Genomic DNA, 24,223 nt, shown 5'->3' on the forward strand with positions numbered 1-24,223 from the left:
AATCGTCTCGGGAGGATAGCTCAGCGGCAACGTGCTGGCCTTGGAAGCAAGACGACACGGAGCAACACAGGTTCGTTCTCCGGGTCCGCGGTTAGAAACCTCTGGGTGTTAAGCGTGTTATAAATAACCTATCATATCATATCATGATTGCTCCACTCAGCCCCACCTTAGTTGCCTTCAGGAACTTGTCGCAGAAGCTGCTGAAGATCTGGCAGCACTCCTCCAGCTTGAAGGTCTCCTCGTCCTCACAGAGGAACTCCAGTAGCTGCTGCCTCGAGGAGCGCAAGGACTTAATCTCTCGCTGCACTTCTCCCAGCTGCTCCTGAGCACTCTGGGAAAACAAGAGGTCAGCCATGTGACACAAGGGTAACAGCAAGAAGATACAGGAAGCGCGAAATGCAATCAAGCGAGATGCAAAGGATGTTACTGACAGAAACACAAAGAAATAAGCACCATGTGACCCCACAACAGCATCAACACATGTAGAAGTGTCACTTACACGGCCCAACAATGCAACCAATACTGTAACTAATGATCCCTCAGTATCACCAACAAACGTGCAGAAGAGGGCGACATGCCAACCACCAGAACTGCCAACCACCATACAGGAGGAGCACCATGCCACCCAACAGTACTGCCAACCACCATGCAAGAGGTGCTCCATGGGGCCCAACAGTACTGCCAACCAGCATACAGGAGGAGCACCATGCCACCCAACAGTACTGCCAACCACCATACATGAGGAGCACCATACCACCCAACAGTACTGCCAACAAGCATACAGGAGGAGCACCATGCTAACCAACAGAACTGCTAACCACCATACAGGAGGAGCACCATGCCACCCAACAGAACTGCCAACCACCATACAGGAGGAGCACCATGCCACCCAACAGTACTGCCAACCACCATGCAAGAGGTGCTCCATGGGGCCCAACAGTACTGCCAACCAGCATACAGGAGGAGCACCATGCCACCCAACAGTACTGCCAACCACCATACATGAGGAGCACCATACCACCCAACAGTACTGCCAACAAGCATACAGGAGGAGCACCATGCTAACCAACAGAACTGCTAACCACCATACAGGAGGAGCACCATGCCACCCAACAGAACTGCCAACCACCATACAGGAGGAGCACCATGCCACCCAACAGAACTGCCAACCACCATACAGGAGGAGCACCATGCCACCCAACAGTACTGCCAACCACCATTTAGGAGGAGCACCATGCCACCCAACAATACTGCCAACCACCATACAGGAGGAGCACCATGCCACCCAACAGTACTGCCAACCACCATACAGGAGGAGCACCATGCCACCCAACAGAACTGCCAACCACCATACAGGAGGAGCACCATGCCACCCAACAGTACTGCCAACCACCATGCAGGAGGAGCACCATGCCACCCAACAGAACTGCCAACCACCATACAGGAGGAGCACCATGCCACCCAACAGAACTGCCAACCACCATGCAGGAGGCACACCATGCCACCCAACAGAACTGCCAACCACCATACAGGAGGAGCACCATGCCACCCAACAGTACTGCCAACCACCATGCAGGAGGCACACCATGCCACCCAACAGTACTGCCAACAAGCATACAGGAGGAGCACCATGCCAACCAACAGAACTGCCAACCACCATGCAGGAGGCACACCATGCAACCCAACAGAACTGCCAACCACCATACAGGAGGAGCACCATGCCACCCAACAGTACTGCCAACCACCATACAGGAGGTGCACCATGCCACCCAACAGTACTGCCAACAAGCATACAGGAGGAGCACCATGCCAACCAACAGAACTGCCAAACACCATACAGGAGGAGCACCATGCCACCCAACAGTACTGCCAACAAGCATACAGGAGGAGCACCATGCCACCCAACAGTACTGCCAACAAGCATACAGGAGGAGCACCATGCCACCCAACAGTACTGCCAACAAGCATACAGGAGGAGCACCATGCCAACCAACAGACCTGCCAACCACCATGCAAGAGGCGCTCCATGGGGCCCAACAGTACTATGAACCACCATGCAAGAGGCGCTCCCTGTGGCCCAACTACACAACTAATACTAGTTCTAATGAGCCCTGAGCACTACCAACACATTTGAAAAAAGGTGAGACATGTAATGATAATTGAACAAGCAGTAAACCATGCAATCCAACGGCACGCACAACCAACATGGTAGTGATACACCATGTGACCCAGCAGTGAGGCCACCAGGCACACCACCCAACCCAATGGGAGTGCCACTTGAACACCAGGTACACTACATGAACGCAGAAGCATAGCACAAAATGAGTAGAGAATGCGTTCCACCCAGACCATAGGCTCAAAGCATGGGCACTGCGGCCCTGTCTTTCATCCCCATTGATTTGATTTGATTTGATGTATTGGTCACTTGTTAGGCGCTTATACAATTAGCAAAACTATTTCAAAGCGCCACAGGGCAACAGGGCTAGACAATGAATTACAACAAAGATAACTAATTGAATTAATAGTACAAACAAATCATGAGTATAATAGGGACGGGAAACAAACCTACTATGCCTTGGGAGTGTTTTCAGAATGTGCAAGTGCAGAGGGGAGGGAGTAAGTGATAGGTGCTGTGGTGCTTATGGAGAAGTGCTCGGGGTGAAGTGCTGAGAGGGGAACGTAAGTGCATCCTCAGTGGGGAGGGTGAGCCTAAGCAAGTGCAGTAAATGGACAATGGCTGGGATGAGAGGTGTGGGGGGTCAGGGCCCTGCACATCAGTCACGCTACTATAGGATTAGCAGGGAAGAGAGGAGTAGAAGGAATAGGTAAAGAGAAAGGTAGCCCACCGAGGAAAGGGATCGACCGCCAGCTCTCTGTTTAGCAAACCGCTTCACATGCAGGGAGTTGGTGCCAGAGGAAAACTGGAAACTAAAACACAAGCCTCTTAAACTAAGGGTATAGACCCCGAGTGACTGTGCACAGCAGAGTTACTTTCACTTCTGAGTGTCATCCAGCAAGTTGGGGTAGAGACTGACCTACGATCACTGGACCGAGAGAGACAGATTAGTACCTTAGCAAGCGTCGCACCACATTGAGGAAGAGTTCCAACACATGGGGAAAGGCTCCCAGCACCACAAAGACCAACAGTCCCAACACACAGGGGATGTGTCACACCACCACCTGGAGCAAGAGTCCCAGCAAAAGGAGCAAGAGTCACACTACCACACTGAGCAAGAGTCCCAGCACCACAAATACCAAGAATCCCAACACACAAGCGACGTGTCACGCCACCACATGGAGCAAGAGTCCCAGACCACAAAGGCCAAGAGTCACAACATACAGGGGATGAGTCACACCACCACATGGAGCAAGAGTCCCAGCCCAAAGAGCAAGAGTCACACTACCACACAGAGAAAGAATCCCAGCACCACAAATGCCAAGACCCCCAACACACAGGAGACGTGTCACACCACCACATGGAGCAAGAGTCCCAGCACAAGGAGCAAGAGTCATACTACCACACAGAGCAAGAGTCCCAGCACCACAAATACCAAGAAACCCAACACACAAGCGACGTGTCACACCACCACATGGAGCAAGAGTCCCAGACCACAAAAGCCAAGAGTCACAACACACAGGGGACGAGTCACACCACCACATGGAGCAAGAGTCCCACTACCACACAGAGCAAGAGTCCCAGTACCACAAACACCAAGAATCCCAACACACAAGGGATGAGTCACACTGCCACATGTAGCAATAGTCCTATCACTGGCAAACCTGGAAAAAGAATGGAGCAAACTGAAAGAAGGCCAGAAGTGAAGGTGGATCTCTAAGGTGCTCAATCAGAGTGACTGCAGTTAGCAAACCAAGAGCAAGGGACCAGAAGACATTTAAAAAAAGGAGACAAGGAAGAAGGTCGTCTCCCTTAGGTTTGCCTCCTGGAACACGAGAGGCTTTACACATTTGTTAAAACAAAATGATGTACACTTAGGAGACTTCGACGTTCCCTGTCTCCAAGAGACATGGTTAAGAGATCAACCAACAATGGACGGCTATGAAACATACCTTTCCCCAGCAGCGAAAGGACCCTCAGGTAGACCCTCATTGTGCCTTTTGACAATGCTGCGTTCAAACAAAGAGCTACGAGTAACAAAAGTAATAGAATCACCACTATACTTTCAAGTGTTACAATTAAAATGGGAAGGAAAGAACCAGAAAACATCAGCATTGAAATCGGAAGACATCCTAATAATCAGCACTTACTGGAATCTCTTAGCAATAAGTGATGATCAGTTCCTAAAACAAGTGAATAGCATCTTGGATTAGATTGACTCTGAATATCATCCTAGTCATCTGATTATATGCGGAGATCTGAATTTGGAATATCCAAAACTACAAGGGCTCAACCGAAATCAATCTACAAAAACTCAAGCAATAAAAAGAGGAACAAAATGGGCCAAATGAATGAAAGCAAGGTCCTTACAAAATCTTCCTCTACTGATAGAGGAAGATGCAATCCCGATACCAACATGGGAAAAGGACTCCTCCTCAGCCACCTTAGACCATAGTTTTGTTAGTCCCGAATTTCTCATTTATATCACTAATTTCCGGGTTATCCGTACCAAGAACAGAGACCATAACCTGCTTGAGTTCAAATGGAAATCTCAACATGAAATAAGGGAAATAATGGAAACGGAGATTGAAGAATCAAGCGGAACAATAAGATTAAAAGTAAAACCAGAAGATATAACCACGCTAACCAAAAAATATACGGAAAGAAACGCTTAGGAAAAAGAGAAAGAGGCTGACTACGACCGATGTTTACACATCTATAAACATAGAGTCACCACTCCTACAAATAAGGGTCGCAAACATATTCACATCTACGATAAAATCTTGGTCGATGAACGGAAAAACCTAAGAAAAGCACAGAGACTAGCAAACAAGACTAAGGATAAAAAGGATACTGAAGCAGCATTTAAGGCAAAAAAAGCCTGTAAGAACTGGCTGAGATCACGCAGAGCTGCTATGCTTCAAGCAGATGCAGAGCACATGTTGAGTCTAATAAACGGACGCAAATCAAGGGACTTTTGGTCACTGGTTAAGTCAACAACGAACACTCCTCGAAATGTAATCCATAACAACGTAGGAGAAGACAAGTGGATCGATCATTTCACTAACCTCTACAGAAACCCCAACAAAGAGACAAGGATCTCTAATCACAGAACGGAAACAAATGGGGCCTTCCTACCAATATAACATCAATTGTAACAAAAATTAAACGGCTGAACACCTCTAGGGCACCTGTTCCGGATGGTCTGACTAACGCCCATCTAAAAGATTCTCCACAAAACTGGGCACTATTTATTAGCAAAGTATTCGATACCATCATAGAAATAAAATCCATACCTAGATCCTGGAAAAAAGCTATAATAGTCCCAGTCTAAAAAAACGGACCAAGGCAAAACCCAAAGAACTACAGACCAATTGCGCTGTTAGACATTATTGGTAAAGTATACGGTTCAATCCTATTGGAGACGTTTCAGGAATGGGCAACAGAAAACGATCTAACGGATCCCTTCCAATCGGGTTTTGTAAAGAACACAGGAACTTTGCCCAATATATTTTTGATAAACATCTTGAAGAGCAGGACCAAGGAAGGAAAATCCGGCATATATATGGCCTTCATTGACCTGGTTCAAGCATTTGACCAGGTCAATAGGGAACGTCTCTGGACAAAACTAGAAACCAGAGAGTGCCCAGGCAATATATTGGAACAAATTCAAGCTCTTTACACAAAGACGTCTATATAAATCCGCTTGAACCAACAGGGCACGCTGTCAACCCCCATACAAACAGCAAGAGGGGTCAAGCAGGGATGCCCCTTGGCCCCAACGTTATTCAACGCCTGCTTGTGGGATTTCAAAGATTCTGAGAGCGAAGTGAGATCATACCCACCAAAAGTGGGTGGGGTGACAGTGTCGCGCCTATTGTATGCGGACAATCTAATTCTATTAGATCAAACGCCGATAGGACTCCAAAGACAACTAGATAACTTGAGCGGATACATCAGAAAAAACAACTTGGAAATCAATAAGAGCAAAACCAAGACCATGACGCTCCAAAAAACCATCAGCCTAAATATTCCATTTACCTGCCACTTGGAAGGTGTAAAGATTCAAATACCTGGGAGTGATCATGAGCAGCAACTTAACAGAAACAAATATGCAGTTCTACCTTTGGGAAAAAACGAAGACTTTAACATCTCAAGCAAAGATCATCGAAAGGAAATTCTGCCGATACTCACTTAAAACGAGTATACAATTTTATCGAACAAAAGTGATTGCATCAGTAACATATGGGGCGGAGGCCTTTTTCAACATCCCGGAAGCACTATGGATGAGGCTGGAAAACTACTTCTGGAGACAGATACTGAATCTTCAATCCTCCACACCAATGCCTTTAATAAGAAGGGAACTATGCATTCTATCCCTACAAGGCATAGTTGCGAGGAACAAACTGATGTAGTTTAGGAAAGTGATTATTCCGGAGCGTTCCAACATCTTTGATATCATCCATAAGGAAGTTTTTGAAACACACTCCAAAACCTTAAAGGCTTGGCACCAGAAAATAGCTTCTTTATTGGGGGAAATAGGATCTTCAGAAAAAGAGTTCATGAAGAACCCAACAAAAGCAACAACAAGATTGGAAAACCTGGACTGGATAAAGACACAGGATACAGCGGGTCATATAAACTAGCTGCACACCTAACTCCGATAAGCAGAAAGTTAAACGATACAAGACCCTACCTAAAGATTTTTCCAAGCAGACAACATCGAGAAACATTCATGAGAGCACGGCTCAAAATTTTACCAACTAACGAAATACGATCAATCCGAGGAATCAGATCTACTAACCACTGTCGCTTTTGTGAGGAAAAGGGGTTTCAAGAAACACTAAGGCATCTTCTCCTGAACTGTAAGGGTTTGACAGAATTAAGAACCACTCACATGCTCCATCTGTTTGAGGGCTCTTGTTTCTACGAAGAACAGGAATGGTGGAAACGCTTAACGGAGGGGGAAGGCTCAAAGGAAATAATTGCAGTGACGCAATTTCTACAACATATTGACTTTGGAAAACCTTGAACCAGAAAGAACATCATCAAAAACAATTAAGGAATGCAGAACCGAACAGGGGAACTAAGGAATAAATGTACAAAAAATGTGTCAAAAAAATTTGCAAACATTTTTTAATCAATCAAAACAAATTTTAAAAAAATAGTCCCAGCACATGACACACATGACACAAGAGTCAAACCACCACACAGAGCAGGAACAAAACAGATGGTGTCCGAAGTGTATCAGGATTCGGGGAAAGGGATTTGTTAGGAATTGTTTGGATTTGGGGGGATCCATCCATTTGCCTCAGCACCTCCCAATGTTCTCTTGATCAATCCTCTACTCTCAATGATAAGATCCCTGTCTAATACCATACAGACATTCTCATCTGCTAGAAGAGTGAGGCAGTTAGTGTTGCAGAACTCAAAATCCGTTACGACAATAGCGCTTCCCTTATCTGCCGGTGTGATGGTCAAGCTCTCATCTTAGGATAAATTCTCAATCAATTTAAGTTGCTTACTCTTGATGTTCATGTGAGATTCCTTTTTGAAGTTACCTTTATTCATCTGTTCCATTACTTGACTCTCACACATGTTCAGAGCTAGGTTGTTAAAGGTCAGAGGAAATTGGCTCTTCCGACGGAGTTCCAGGAAATCAAGACATTGATTCATTTTCAATGTGTGGTTGAAGTTTATTGAAATTAACCCTTTCAGCGAATAATGCGGTATTAAATGTGGGTACAAAGGACAAACCCATATTCAGCAGCTTGAAATGTTGGCCATTCAAAGATTTCTTGGATATATTCACTACAATGTTATCCACAGTGCACGGTACAAATACCTTTAACAATAACATGAACATATTAAGTTTTGTTTTGACTGTAGTTTTCTTCTTGCCTCTTTTTCTTTGTTTCTTGGGTCTAAAAAAGGTCTCTGTGGAGGTACGTTCTCGGGAGGAACTACTTGAAGTACCGTGCTAGTGTTGGATTGTGTTTCACTTGTAGAGGGAGTTGTGGGAATAGGAATGCTTCTGATACCAGTGCTTCCCCTCGAGTTACTGTCGTCACTCTGATCACTTGAGTTATACATTTTACCTTGTTTGTTGGGATTTCTATTATCGGGACCACCACAGTTTTGGCTATAGAATTCTTGCCAATTATAGACTATATCCCTGGTATAATCTAGGGGGTCTCTTTAGAATCTGGGTCTCTTTCTTTGTTCTATGTCTCTCTGATAGGAGGAATGTTTTGTATTGCTGTCTTGAAGGATATCTTTCAACCCTTCGGAGGTCTTGACCAGTTACTTCTGCTGTTCGAGTTAGCATGTACTATAGATGAACATAGTTAGCATGTACTATAGATGAACATAGTTAGCATGTACTATAGATGAACATAGTTAGCATGTACTATAGATGAACATTGCACTTGACATCAATCGTAACGATGGAACCATTTTCTTGCACAATTACTTTTCATGATTTCATTGTACTGACAGTATGTCCATTATGTTGTAGACTATTGAATTGCACCTGATGAAGAGAACACTTTCCCGAAACGTGCTGTGCTTATTGATTTTGAATATAAAAGAAGATTGGACTACGAAACGGACCTCCTACTTATAATTCGTTGGACATGAACATTCGAGAATTCCAGGTACTGAATGTGATATAATTTGCTGCCACTGAAACATCTATGGAATTTTGGCTGATGTATTCAGCAGTAAGATGTGCAGGGAGGGGAGCGGCCGATACACTTGGACACCATCGGTTTTGCATTGATTATCCAACTTTGTGTGAGGGTTGAGTTATCTCCCTGCACCCACGTTTTTTCTAAAATCGAGTTTCGCACAGGTGCCTACTGTAGTCACTTTAAATGGAGCAAGAGTCCCATCACAAAAGTCTCAGTACAAGGTGCAAGAGACACACAACCATAAGGAGCAACTGTCTAAGAAGATACAGGACGATGCACACCAGAATGCAGAACAAGAGTCCCAGAAGAGGGGGCAAAAGTCACAGCAACACACAGAGCCAATGTCCCAGCACATGGAGGAAAAGTCACAGCAAGGTCCCAGCACACGCAGATCAAGAGTCCCAGCAGACTGGGCAAGAGTCACACCACCAAACAGAGAAAGAGTCCTTGCACATGGAGCAAGAGTACCAGCACATGGCAAAAGAGTCCCAGGGTAATTACTGCCTCCCTTAGCTAAAGGGATGTCTGTTGAGGGTCGGCACCACCACTAGGAGCTGCAGCGATCATCTCAGGGTGAGTGCTGAATCTCTTAGTTAAAGGGATGCCTGGCGAGGGTCAGTGGCACCACCAGCCGTTGCAGCGATCATCCCAGCAATCCCAGCAATCATCCCAGGATGATTGCTACATCTCATAGTTAAAGGGATGCCTGGCAAGGGTCGCTTTCACCATTAAGGAAAAAAAGGTGTTGCTCTGACCCCTGCCATGCATCCCATTAACTAAGAGATACAAGGGCCATCAGGCGATGTGGATATCTTAGACCAAGGTATATCTGGTGGTGGTCAATGGTGATGCTGACCCCTGCCATGCATCCCATTAACTAAGAGATACAAGGGCCATCAGGCGATGTGGATATCTTAGACCAAGGTATATCTGGTGGTGGTCAATGGTGATGCTGACTCACGCCAGGAATCCCTTTAGTTAAGAGATGCCGGGGTGATGGTGCGTGCGATGGTGATGATCGCTGCAAAGGGAGTCCTGGCAAGGGGTGGGCAGCACTTACCTAAGCCGCCAGCTACTCGTTAGACCACGCTGCCTTTGGTGGACACGCCTCCTGAGTTACCTCACCCCCCCACCCCCTCGATGATTTTAAGAGCCACTTTAAGCACCGGTTCCAGCAGACGGAACACTAGTCGCCGTCCCACACAGAGCAAGAGACCCAGCACATGAAGCAAGAGTCACACCACCACCACACTAGTAGGAGGCACGTGACACGCACGGCCCCGCCCCCAGATCCAGAGACACACGCCCACGGCTGAGGTGGTGTTACCTGCAGGAAGCCGGCCACCTGCCCCCTAATTTCCGTGTGCTCTGCTGCATCCAGGGTCTGGCTCAGGGATGACACCTGCTCCCGAAGCTTCTGGAACTCTTCCACGAGGCCTCCTTCAGATAACCTGTGAGTAAGGAGACAGGGGTCTGAGTGCACAGGGAAGAGACAGCACCCTGCTGCAGAAGTCAGGCAGGCAGAGACCTGTGGCAGGGCAGAGACAGCACACTGCTACAGAAGCAGGCAGGCAGAGACAGCACACTGCTACAGAAGGCAGGCAGGCAAGACAGCACACTGCAACAGAAGGAGGCAGGCAAGACAGCACACTGCTACAGAAGCAGGCAGGCGGAGACCTGTGGCAGGGCAGAGACAGCACACTGCTACAGAAGCAGGCAGGTGGAGACCTGTGGCAGGGCAGAGACAGCACACTGCTACAGAAGCAGGCAGGCAGAGACAGCACACTGCTACAGGAGGCAGGCAAGACAGCACACTGCTATAGAAGGAGGCAGGCAAGACAGCACACTGCTACAGAAGGAGGCAGGCAAGACAGCACACTGCTACAGAAGCAGGCAGGCGGAGACCTGTGGCAGGGCAGAGACAGCACACTGCTACAGAAGCAGGCAGGTGGAGACCTGTGGCAGGGCAGAGACAGCACACTGCTACAGAAGCAGGCAGGCAGAGACAGCACACTGCTACAGAAGGCAGGCAGGCAAGACAGCACACTGCAACAGAAGGAGGCAGGCAAGACAGCACACTGCTACAGAAGCAGGCAGGTGGAGACCTGTGGCAGGGCAGAGACAGCACACTGCTACAGAAGCAGGCAGGTGGAGACCTGTGGCAGGGCAGAGACAGCACACTGCTACAGAAGCAGGCAGGCAGAGACAGCACACTGCTACAGAAGGCAGGCAGGCAAGACAGCACACTGCAACAGAAGGAGGCAGGCAAGACAGCACACTGCTACAGAAGCAGGCAGGTGGAGACCTGTGGCAGGGCAGAGACAGCACACTGCTACAGAAGCAGGCAGGTGGAGACCTGTGGCAGGGCAGAGACAGCACACTGCTACAGAAGGAGGCAGGCAAGACAGCACACTGCTACAGAAGGAGGCAGCCAAGACAGCACACTGCTACAGAAGGCATGCAGGCAAGACAGCACACTGCTACAGAAGGCAGGCAGGCAAGACAGCACACTGCTACAGAAGGAGGCAGGCAACACAGCACACTGCTACAGAAGCAGGCAGGTGGAGTCGAGGGCCTGGGGTCGCCCTGAGTGCGTGATGGCCGAGGGCCTGGGGTCGCCCTGAGTGCGTGATGGCCGAGGGCCTGGGGTCGTCCTGAGTGCATGATGGCCAGGGGCCCGTGCTTTTCCCGGGGTGCAGTTGATGCCCACCCGTCTTCCACTGCCACCTTCTCGGGGTGATGTCCACGAGACTCCACCAGCAGTGACACAAGGATGCCCTGCCCTGTGCAAGAGACTGGGAACTGGCTTCTAGGAAGGATTGCAGAATGAGGGACGGAGCCCCCTACACCACCCTCCCCCACCAACCGCCTCCACATTCTATACCGCCGTACCCCAAGTTATACATGTTTGCAGTAAAACAAATATCTGCAAACAAAGGCGCAAAAACCAAATTCGGCTTAGTTGGCATTCGGCAAAGTGAGCTCGAGTGGAACCTGCATGGCCTCATGCCTGGGGCCCCTCCAATCCCCCTCACCTCCCTCCCCCCCCCCCTACCCACCCAGCACCAGGGGTGGGTGGCCCAAGGGCATCAGCTTGAGGTTGTGGTAACAGTAAACACATGCTGGCTGATTTGCCATCCACGCGAAAGCCCCCCGCAGAGCTGAGCGCGCCTCTTCTGGCTTAGGGGTCCTCGGCCGAGGGCCCCATTCTAGCTCCTTTAGCGATGGCCAAGCGCTGTGTCTGGGACCTTCATGTTGGTGCTGTGAATGGCTGTAAGTGACTGGTGTGCGCTAAGGAACTATAACACATGGATTGTTTAATGACCCGCGACTTCCCCTGCAGCACAGGATGCGGCCACTTCATTTTCCACATGAACGCAATTTTTTCCGAAAATCACGTGCATGAAAGTACTTTGCACCCGTGGGTGGGGGACGCGGGTCCCATTAATGCTCAGGAAATGTGTGAAAAGGAAGGGCGATAAGATTAAAGAAACAAGGACTCCCACGAACACAGGAAACCGGGAGAGTGAGACCACACCCAGGGCAGAGGACACCGGCGGTGCCTGGGGGCCTCATTCATACACCAGCGCCCTCTGTGTGTACCCCCTGTGCCAAGCACCACCCGTGGGCACCCCTGTGCCAACCACCACCCGTGTGTACCCCCTGTGCCAACCACCACCACGCGTGTGCACCCCTGTACCAACCACCACTCGTGTGCACCCCTGTACCAACCACCACCACCCGTGGGCACCCCTGTGCCAACCACCACCCGTGTGCACCCCCTGTACCAACCACCACCACGCGAGTGCACCCCTATGCCAACCACCAACCGTGTGCACCCCCTGTGCCAACCACCGCCACCCGTGGGCACCCCTGTGCCAACCACCACCCGTGTGCACCCCCTGTGCCAACCACCACCACCCGTGTGCACCGCTGTACCAACCACCACCTGTGTGTACCCCTATAACAACCACCACCCGTATGCCCTCCTGTACCAACCAACACACGTGTGTTCCCCTCTAGCAACTACCACCCGCCTGTACCCCCCTGTAGCACCAACCACCACCCATGTGTGCTCCTCCTAGCCACCCTTCCCTGTGTGGCAATCATATACGGTCCACCCCTGTGTGGGCACCTCATATGCTGTCCCTCGTCACGTGCCCCTCACAGGGCTCTGATATACCGCGCGCGCCTGTGTGTGTCCCCCCCAGGCCGCCGTCCCGTGTGGGCCTGCACTCACCTGTAGCAGCTTAGCGGGGGCGAGGGGGTGGGGAGCGAGGCCTGGGCCCCTGGACCACCTGCCCCGTGGGGTGAGCCTCACGGTCTCTCCTGCAGCCCCCAGGCCCCGCTCATATTACCCCAGGCCCTGCTTATTACCCCAGGCCCTGCTTATTACCCCAGGCCCCGCTTATTACCCCAGGCCCCGCTTATTACCCCAGGCCCCGCTTATATTACCCCAGGCCCTGCTTATATTACCCCAGGCCCCGCTTATTACCCCAGGTCCCACGTATTACCCCAGGCCCCGCTTATATTACCCCAGGCCCCACGTATTACCCCAGGCCCCGCTTAATACCCCAGGGCCCGCTTATATTACCCCAGGCCCTGCTTATATTACCCCAGGCCCCGCTTATTACCCCAGGTCCCACGTATTACCCCAGGCCCCGCTTATATTACCCCAGGCCCCGCTTATTACCCCAGGTCCCACGTATTACCCCAGGCCCCGCTTATTACCCCAGGCCCTGCTTATATTACCCCAGGCCCCGCTTATATTACCCCAGGCCCTGCTTATTACCCCAGGCCCCGCTTATTACCCCAGGCCCCGCTTATATTACCCCAGGCCCCGCTTATTACCCCAGGCCCCGCTTATTACCCCAGGCCCCGCTTATATTACCCCAGGCCCTGCTTATTACCCCAGGCCCCGCTTATCACCCCAGGTCCCGCTTATTACCCCAGGCCCCGCTTATATTACCCCAGGCCCCGCTTATATTACCCCAGGCCCCGCTTATTACCCCAGGCCCCGCTTATATTACCCCAGGCCCTGCTTATTACCCTAGGCCCCGCTTATCACCCCAGGTCCCGCTTATTACCCCAGGCCCCGCTTATATTACCCCAGGCCCCGCTTATATTACCCCAGGCCCTGCTTATTACCCCAGGCCCCGCTTATCACCCCAGGCCCCGCTTATTACCCCAGGACCCGCTTATATTACCCCAGGCCCTGCTTATATTACCCCAGGCCCTGCTTATTACCCCAGGTCCCACGTATTACCCCAGGCCCCGCTTAATACCCCAGGGCCCGCTTATTACTCCAGGTCCCACTTATTAATCCAGGCCCCGCTTATATTATCCCAGGCCCCGCTTATATTACCCCAGGCCCTGCTTATTACCCCAGGCCCCGCTTATCACCCCAGGTCCCGCTTATTACCCCAGGCCCCGCTTATTACCCCAGGTCCCACTTATTACCCCAGGCCCCGCTTATATTACCCCAGGCCCCGCTTATTACCCCAGGCCCCGCTTATTACCCCAGGCCCCGCTTATCACCCCAGGTCCCGCGTATTACCCCAGGCCCCGCTTATTACCCCAGGCCCCGCTTATATTACCCCAGGCCCCGCTTATATTACCCCAGGCCCTGCTTATTACCCCAGGCCCCGCTTATTACCCCAGGCCCCGCTTATTACCCCAGGCCCCGCTTATATTACCCCAGGCCCTGCTTATTACCCCAGGCCCCGCTTATATTACCCCAGGCCCTGCTTATTACCCCAGGCCCCGCTTATTACCCCAGGCCCCGCTTATATTACCCCAGGGCCTGCTTATATTACCCCAGGCCCTGCTTATTACCCCAGGCCCGCTTATATTACCCCAGGCCCCGCTTATATTACCCCAGGCCCTGCTTATTACCCCAGGCCCCGCTTATTACCCCAGGCCCCGCTTATATTACCCCAGGCGCTGCTTATATTACCCCAGGCCCTGCTTATTACCCCAGGCCCCGCTTATATTACCCCAGGCCCCGCTTATATTACCCCAGGCCCTGCTTATTACCCCAGGCCCCGCTTATATTACCCCAGGCCCTGCTTATTACCCCGGGCCCCGCTTATTACCCCAGGCCCCGCTTATATTACCCCAGGCCCTGCTTATATTACCCCAGGCCCTGCTTATTACCCCAGGCCCCGCTTATATTACCCCAGGCCCCGCTTATATTACCCCAGGCCCTGCTTATTACCCCAGGCCCCGCTTATATTACCCCAGGCCCTGCTTATTACCCCAGGCCCCGCTTATATTACCCCAGGCCCTGCTTATATTACCCCAGGCCCTGCTTATTACCCCAGGCCCCACTTATATTACCCCAGGCCCCGCTTATATTACCCCAGGCCCTGCTTATTACCCCAGGCCCCGCTTATTACCCCAGGCCCCGCTTATATTACCCTAGGCCCTGCTTATATTACCCCAGGCCCTGCTTATTACCCCAGGCCCCGCTTATATTACCCCAGGCCCCGCTTATTACCCCAGGCCCCGCTTATTACCCCAGGCCCCGCTTATATTACCCCAGGCCCTGCTTATATTACCCCAGGCCCTGCTTATTACCCCAGGTCCCACGTATTACCCCAAGCCCCGCTTAATACCCCTGGGGCCCGCTTATTACTCCAGGTCCCACTTATTAATCCAGGCCCCGCTTATATTACCCCAGGCCCCTCCTATATTACCCCAGGCCCCGCTTATTACCCCAGGCCCCGCTTACCACCCCAGGCCCCGCTTATCACCCCAGGTCCCGCTTATTACCCCAGGCCCCGCTTATTACCCCAGGCCCCGCTTATATTACCCCAGGCCCCGCTTATTACCCCAGGCCCCGCTTATTACCCCAGGCCCCGCTTATATTGCCCCAGGCCCTGTTTATTACCCCAGGCCCTGCTTATTACCCGAGGCCCCGCTTATATTACCCCAGGCCCGCTTATTACCCCAGGTCCTGCTTATTACCCCAGGCCCGCTTATTACCCCAGGCCCCGCTTATTACCCCAGTCCCCGCTTATTACCCCAGGCCCTGCTTATTACCCCAGGCCCCGCTTATTACCCCAGGCCCCGCTTATTACCCCAGGTCCCGCGTATTACCCCAGGCCCCGTTTATTACCCCAGGCCCCGCTTATATTACCCCAGGTCCCGCGTATTACCCCAGGCCCCGTTTGTTACCCCAGGCCCCGCTTATTACCCCAGGTCCCGCTTATTACCCCAGGCCCGATTATTACCCCAGTCCCCGCTTATTACCCCAGTCCACGCTTATTATCCCAGGCCCCGCTTATTACCCCAGGTCCCGCTTATTACCCCAGGCCCCGCTTATTACCCCAGGTCCACCTCAATGTCACCAGGGTTCTCTGACTGCCCCGAGGCCCCGCTTATTAACCCAGGCCCCGTTTATTACCCCAGGCCCCGCTTATCACCCCAGGTCCCGCTTATTACCCCAGGCCCCGCTTATTACCCCAGGTCCCGCTTATTACCCCAGAGCCGCTTATTACCCCAGGCCCGCTTATTACCCCAGGCCCCGCTTATTACCACAGGTCCCGCTTATCACCCCAGGCCCCGCTTATCACCCCAGGCCCCGCTTATTACCCCAGGTCCCGCTTATTACCCCAGGCCCGCTTATTACCCCAGGCCCCGCTTATTACCCCAGGCCCCGCTTATTACCCCAGGTCCCGCGTATTACCCCAGGCCCCGTTTATTACCCCAGGCCCCGCTTATTACCCCAGGTCTCGCGTATTACCCCAGGTCCCGTTTATTACCCCAGGCCCTGCTTATTACCCCAGGTCCCGCTTATTACCCCAGGCCCGCTTATTACCCCAGGCCCCGCTTATTACCCCAGTCCCCGCTTATTACCCCAGGCCCCGCTTATTACCCCAAGTCCCGCTTATTACCCCAGGCCCGCTTATTACCCCAGGTCCACCTCAATGTCACCAGGGTTCACTGACTGCCCCGAGGCCCCGCTTATTACCCAGGCCCGGTTTATTACCCCAGGTCCCGCTTATTACCCCAGGCCCGCTTATTAGCCCAGGTCCCATTTATTACCCCAGGTCCCACTTATTACCCTAGGCCTGCTTATTACCCCAGGCCCCACTTATTACCTCCGGTCCCGCTTATTACCCCAGGCCCCGCTTATTACCCCAGGTCCTGCTTATTACCCCAGGCCCCGCTTATTACCCCAGGTCCCGCTTATTACCCCAGGCTCCGCTTATTACCCCAAGTCCCGCTTATTTCCCCCATGCCCGCTTATTACCCCAGGTCCACCTCAATGTCACCAGGGTTCTCTGACTGCCCAGAGGCCCCGCTTATTACCCAGGCCCGGTTTATTACCCCAGGCCCCGCTTATTACCCCAGGCCCAGCTTATTACCTCAGGTCCAGCTCAATGTTCCCCGGTTTCTCTTTCTGCCACGAGGCCCTGCTTATTACCCAGGCCTGGTTTATTACCCCAGGCCTGCTTATTACCCCAGTCCACGCTTGTTACCCCAGGCCCCGCGTATTACCCCAGGCCCCGCTTATTACCCCAGGTCCACCTCAATGTCACCAGGGTTCTCTGACTACACAGAGGCCCCGCTTATTAACCCAGGCCCCGTTTATTACCCCAGGCCCCGCTTATCACCCCAGGTCCTGCTTATTACCCCAGGCCTCGCTTATTACCCCAGGTCCCGCTTATTACCCTAGGCCCCACTTATCACCCCAGGCCCAGCTTATTACCTCAGGCCCCGCTTATTACCCCAGGTCCCACTTATTACCCCAGGCCCCGCTCATTACCCCAGGCCCTGCTTATTACCTCCGGTCCTGCTTATTACCCCAGGCCCCGCTTATTACCCCAGGTCCTGCTTATTACCCAGGCCCGCTTATTACCCCAGGCCCCGCTTATTACCCCAGTCCCCGCTTATTACCCCAGACCCCGCTTATTACCCCAGGTCCCGCTTATTACCCCAGGCCCGCTTATTACCCCAGGTCCACCTCAATGTCACCAGGGTTCACTGACTGCCCCGAGGCCCCGCTTATTACCCAGGCCCGGTTTATTACCCCAGGTCCCGCTTATTACCCCAGGTGCACCTCAATGTCACCAGGGTTCTCTGACTACACAGAGGCCCCGCTTATTAACCCAGGCCCCGTTTATTACCCCAGGCCCCGCTTATCACCCCAGGTCCTGCTTATTACCCCAGGCCTCGCTTATTACCCCAGGTCCCGCTTATTACCCCAGGCCCCACTTATCACCCCAGGCCCAGCTTATTACCCCAGGCCCAGCTTATTACCCCAGGCCCCGCTTATTACCCCAGGTCCCACTTATTACCCCAGGCCCCGCTCATTACCCCAGGCCCTGCTTATTACCTCCGGTCCTGCTTATTACCCCAGGCCCCGCTTATTACCCCAGGTCCCGCTTATTACCCAGGCCCGCTTATTACCCCAGGCCCCGCTTATTACCCCAGTCCCCGCTTATTACCCCAGGCCCCGCTTATTACCCCAGGTCCCGCTTATTACCCCAGGCCCGCTTATTACCCCAGGTCCACCTCAATGTCCCCAGGGTTCACTGACTGCCCCGAGGCCCCGCTTATTACCCAGGCCCGGTTTATTACCCCAGGTCCCGCTTATTACCCCAGGCCCACTTATCACCCCAGGCCCAGCTTATTACCCCAGGTCCCGCTTATTACCCCAGGCCCCGCTTATTACCCCAGGCCCCGCTTATTACCCCAGGTCCCGCGTATTACCCCAGGCCCCGTTTATTACCCCAGGCCCTGCTTATTACCCCAGGTCTCGCGTATTACCCCAGGTCCCGTTTATTACCCCAGGCCCTGCTTATTACCCCAGGTCCCGCTTATTACCCCAGGCCCGCTTATTACCCCAGGCCCCGCTTATTACCCCAGTCCCCGCTTATTACCCCAGGCCCCGCTTATTACCCCAAGTCCCGCTTATTACCCCAGGCCCGCTTATTACCCCAGGTCCACCTCAATGTCACCAGGGTTCACTGACTGCCCCGAGGCCCCGCTTATTACCCAGGCCCGGTTTATTACCCCAGGTCCCGCTTATTACCCCAGGCCCGCTTATTAGCCCAGGTCCCATTTATTACCCCAGGTCCCACTTATTACCCTAGGCCTGCTTATTACCCCAGGCCCCACTTATTACCTCCGGTCCCGCTTATTACCCCAGGCCCCGCTTATTACCCCAGGTCCTGCTTATTACCCCAGGCCCCGCTTATTACCCCAGGTCCCGCTTATTACCCCAGGCTCCGCTTATTACCCCAAGTCCCGCTTATTTCCCCCATGCCCGCTTATTACCCCAGGTCCACCTCAATGTCACCAGGGTTCTCTGACTGCCCAGAGGCCCCGCTTATTACCCAGGCCCGGTTTATTACCCCAGGCCCCGCTTATTACCCCAGGCCCAGCTTATTACCTCAGGTCCAGCTCAATGTTCCCCGGTTTCTCTTTCTGCCACGAGGCCCTGCTTATTACCCAGGCCTGGTTTATTACCCCAGGCCTGCTTATTACCCCAGTCCACGCTTGTTACCCCAGGCCCCGCGTATTACCCCAGGCCCCGCTTATTACCCCAGGTCCACCTCAATGTCACCAGGGTTCTCTGACTACACAGAGGCCCCGCTTATTAACCCAGGCCCCGTTTATTACCCCAGGCCCCGCTTATCACCCCAGGTCCTGCTTATTACCCCAGGCCTCGCTTATTACCCCAGGTCCCGCTTATTACCCTAGGCCCCACTTATCACCCCAGGCCCAGCTTATTACCTCAGGCCCCGCTTATTACCCCAGGTCCCACTTATTACCCCAGGCCCCGCTCATTACCCCAGGCCCTGCTTATTACCTCCGGTCCTGCTTATTACCCCAGGCCCCGCTTATTACCCCAGGTCCTGCTTATTACCCAGGCCCGCTTATTACCCCAGGCCCCGCTTATTACCCCAGTCCCCGCTTATTACCCCAGACCCCGCTTATTACCCCAGGTCCCGCTTATTACCCCAGGCCCGCTTATTACCCCAGGTCCACCTCAATGTCACCAGGGTTCACTGACTGCCCCGAGGCCCCGCTTATTACCCAGGCCCGGTTTATTACCCCAGGTCCCGCTTATTACCCCAGGTGCACCTCAATGTCACCAGGGTTCTCTGACTACACAGAGGCCCCGCTTATTAACCCAGGCCCCGTTTATTACCCCAGGCCCCGCTTATCACCCCAGGTCCTGCTTATTACCCCAGGCCTCGCTTATTACCCCAGGTCCCGCTTATTACCCCAGGCCCCACTTATCACCCCAGGCCCAGCTTATTACCCCAGGCCCAGCTTATTACCCCAGGCCCCGCTTATTACCCCAGGTCCCACTTATTACCCCAGGCCCCGCTCATTACCCCAGGCCCTGCTTATTACCTCCGGTCCTGCTTATTACCCCAGGCCCCGCTTATTACCCCAGGTCCCGCTTATTACCCAGGCCCGCTTATTACCCCAGGCCCCGCTTATTACCCCAGTCCCCGCTTATTACCCCAGGCCCCGCTTATTACCCCAGGTCCCGCTTATTACCCCAGGCCCGCTTATTACCCCAGGTCCACCTCAATGTCCCCAGGGTTCACTGACTGCCCCGAGGCCCCGCTTATTACCCAGGCCCGGTTTATTACCCCAGGTCCCGCTTATTACCCCAGGCCCACTTATCACCCCAGGCCCAGCTTATTACCCCAGGCCCTGCTTATTACCCCAGGTCCCACTTATTACCCCAGGCCCCGCTCATTACCCCAGGCCCTGCTTATTACCTCCGGTCCTGCTTATTACCCCAGGCCCCGCTTATTACCCCAGGTCCCGCTTATTACCCCAGGCCCCGCTTATTACCCCAGGCTCCGCTTATTACCTCCGGTCCCGCTTATTACCCCAGGCCCCGCTTATTACCCCAGGTCCCGCTTATTACCCAGGCCCGCTTATTACCCCAGGCCCCGCTTATTACCCCAGTCCCCGCTTATTACCCCAGGCCCCGCTTATTACCCCAGGTCCCGCTTATTACCCCAGGCCCGCTTATTACCCCAGGTCCACCTCAATGTCACCAGGGTTCACTGACTGCCCCGAGGCCCCGCTTATTACCCAGGCCCGGTTTATTACCCCAGGTCCCGCTTATTACCCCAGGCCCGCTTATTAGCCCAGGTCCCATTTATTACCCCAGGTCCCACTTATTACCCTAGGCCTGCTTATTACCCCAGGCCCCACTTATTACCTCCGGTCCCGCTTATTACCCCAGGCCCGCTTATTACCCCAGGTCCTGCTTATTACCCCAGGCCCCGCTTTTTACCCCAGGTCCCGCTTATTACCCCAGGCTCCGCTTATCACCCCAAGTCCCGCTTATTTCCCCCATGCCCGCTTATTACCCCAGGTCCACCTCAATGTCACCAGGGTTCTCTGACTGCCCAGAGGCCCCGCTTATTACCCAGGCCCGGTTTATTACCCCAGGCCCCGCTTATTACCCCAGACCCAGCTTATTACCTCAGGTCCAGCTCAATGTTCCCCGGTTTCTCTGACTGCCACGAGGCCCTGCTTATTACCCAGGCCTGGTTTATTACCCCAGGCCTGCTTATTACCCCAGTCCACGCTTATTACCCCAGGGCCCGCGTATTACCCCAGGCCCCGCTTATTACCCCAGGTCCACCTCAATGTCACCAGGGTTCTCTGACTACACAGAGGCCCCGCTTATTAACCCAGGCCCCGTTTATTACCCCAGGCCCCGCTTATCACCCCAGGTCCTGCTTATTACCCCAGGCCTCGCTTATTACCCCAGGTCCTGCTTATTACCCCAGGCCCCACTTATCACCCCAGGCCCAGCTTATTACCCCAGGCCCCGCTTATTACCCCAGGTCCCACTTATTACCCCAGGCCCCGCTCATTACCCCAGGCCCTGCTTATTACCTCCGGTCCTGCTTATTACCCCAGGCCCCGCTTATTACCCCAGGTCCCGCTTATTACCCCAGGCCCCGCTTATTACCCCAGGCTCCGCTTATTACCTCCGGTCCCGCTTATTACCCCAGGCCCTGCTTATTACCCCAGGTCCCGCTTATTACCACAGGCCCCGCTTATTACCCCAGGCCCCACTTATTACCCCAGGTCCACCTCAATGTCACAGGGTTCTCTGACTGCCGCGAGGCCCCGCTTATTACCCAGGCCCGGTTCATTACCCCAGGCCCCGCTTATTACCCCAGGCCCCGCTTATTACCCCAGGTCCCACTTATTACCCCAGGTCCCACTTATTACCCCAGGCCTGCTTATTACCCCAGGCCCCACTTATTACCCCAGGCCCCGCTTATTACCTCCGGTCCCGCTTATTACCCCAGGCTCCGCTTATTACCCCAGGCCTCACTTATTACCCCAGGTCCCGCTTATTACGCCAGGCCCTGCTTATTACCCCAGGTCCCGCTTATTACCCCAGGCCCGCTTATTACCCCAGGCCCGCTTATTACCCCAGGTCCACCTCAATGTCACCAGGGTTCTCTGACTGCCCCGAGGCCCCGCTTATTACCAAGGCCCGGTTTATTACCCCAGGCCCGCTTATTACCCCAGGTCCCACTTATTACCCCAGGTCCCACTTATTACCCCAGGCCTGCTTATTACCCCAGGCCCCGCTTATTACCCCAGGCCCCACTTATTACCTCCGGTCCCGCTTATTACCCCAGGCTCCGCTTATTACCCCAGGTCCCGCTTATTACCCCAGGCCTCACTTATTACCCCAGGTCCAGCTTATTACCAAGGCCCGGTTTATTACCCCAGGCCCGCTTATTAACCCAGGCCCCGCTTATTACCCCAGGCCCCGCTTATTACCCCAGGCCCAGCTTATTACCTCAGGTCCACCTCAATGTTCCCCGGTTTCTCTGACTGCCCCGAGGCCCCGCTTATTACCCAGGCCTGGTTTATTACCCCAGGCCCCGCTTATTACCCCAGGCCCCGCTTATTACCTCAGGTCCACCTCAATGTTCCCCGGTTCCCTTGCTGCAGGCATGTCCTTCATTCTGCCCCAGCGTCCTCTCACGCTGACTCATAACCCCCCAGGCCTCCCCTGTTGCACCATGACGGTCTCACTGCGTGAGGTCTCTCCTCCGGCTCCCCAGCCTCTCTCTAGGGCTTCTCTACAACCCTCTAAAGGATGAAAGACCCTCTTATTGACCAGGGGTCTCTCGCACTGCTCGGTGGTCTTACTTGGTGCACATTGAGGGGGTTACTTCGCCAGGCTCTTCTCATGTCTCTGTTGGTTCTCATAATGCCCTTGCACCCTGTTAATGCCCCGGTAATCCTTTCTGGCCCTGGGCCTCTATTCACCCTTCGCAAGTCCCTCTTACCTGCAGCCGCTGCTGATGTGCTCCAGTTTCGCCGGGAAGGAGAGCAGGTCTGGGTACCTCTTCTGCACCTCCTGGAACCAGAAAAAAATGTAGATTGTGGAGTTAAACTCTGAACCACCTGCGCCAGAGGGCAGTGTTCCTGTCCGTCATAGACCACACTCTGCACCACCTGCACCAGAGGGCAAGGTCCCTGCCCGTCATAGACCACACTCTGCCCACCTGCGTCAGAGGGCAGTGTTCCTGTCCGTCATAGACCACACTCTGCACCACCTGCACCAGAGGGCAAGGTCCCTTCCCGTCATAGACCACACTCTACCCACCTGCGTCAGAGGGCAGTGTTCCTGCCCACCATAGACCACACTCTGCACCACCTTCAACAGAGGGCAAGGTCCCTGCCCATCACAGACCACACTGCACCACCTGCACCAAAGGGCAAGGTTCCTGCCCATCAAAGACCACCCCCTGCACCATCTGCACCAGAGGGCAAGGTCACTGCCCGTCATAGACCACACTCTGCCCACCTGCACCAGAGGGCAGGGTTCCTGCCCGTCATAGACCACACTCTGCAGCACCTGCACCAGAGGGCAAGGCTCCTGCCCATCACAGACCACATTCTGCACCACCTGCACCAGTGGGCAAGGTTCCTGACCTGCAGCACCTGCACCAGAGGGCAAGGTTCCTGCCCGTCATAGACCACACTCTGCACCACCTGTACCAGCGGGCAAGGTTCCTGACCTGTACCACCTGCACCAGAGGGCAAGGTTACTGCCCGTCATAGAACACACTCTGCCCACCTGCACCAGAGGGCAGTGTTCCTGCCCGTCATAGACCACACTCTGCACCACCTGCACCAGAGGGCAAGGTTCCTGCCCGTCAGAGGCCACACTCTGCACCATCTGCACCAGAAGGCAAGGTCCCTGCCCGTCATAGACCACACTCTGCACCACCTGCACTAGAGGGAAAAGGTTCCTGCCTGTCATAGACCACACTCTGCCCACCTGCACCAGAGGGCAAGGTCCCTGCCTGTCATAGACCACACTCTGCACCACCTGCACCAAAGGGCAAGGTTCCCGCCCGTCATAGACCACACTCTGAACCACCTGCAC

At 53.6% G+C, this 24,223-nt stretch overlaps 1 protein-coding gene across 1 annotated transcript in view; it reads right to left on the reverse strand.

Annotated features, from left to right (window-relative positions):
* LOC138480683 (FH2 domain-containing protein 1-like) overlaps positions 1-24,223 on the reverse strand; it is a 285,834-nt gene that overhangs the window by 3,816 nt on the left and 257,795 nt on the right. Inside the window, exons 9-11 of the mRNA XM_069612360.1 lie at positions 23,118-23,188; positions 10,136-10,259; positions 167-331 (exon numbers count right to left, since the gene is read on the reverse strand). Of these exons, the coding sequence (XP_069468461.1) occupies positions 167-331; positions 10,136-10,259; positions 23,118-23,188 (360 nt within the window). The remainder of the gene's footprint in view (positions 1-166; positions 332-10,135; positions 10,260-23,117; positions 23,189-24,223) is intronic.

Source organism: Ambystoma mexicanum, chromosome 5p (assembly GCF_040938575.1).
Source record: "Ambystoma mexicanum isolate Mex_15411 chromosome 5p, UKY_AmexF1_1, whole genome shotgun sequence".
Lineage (NCBI taxonomy): Eukaryota > Metazoa > Chordata > Amphibia > Caudata > Ambystomatidae > Ambystoma > Ambystoma mexicanum.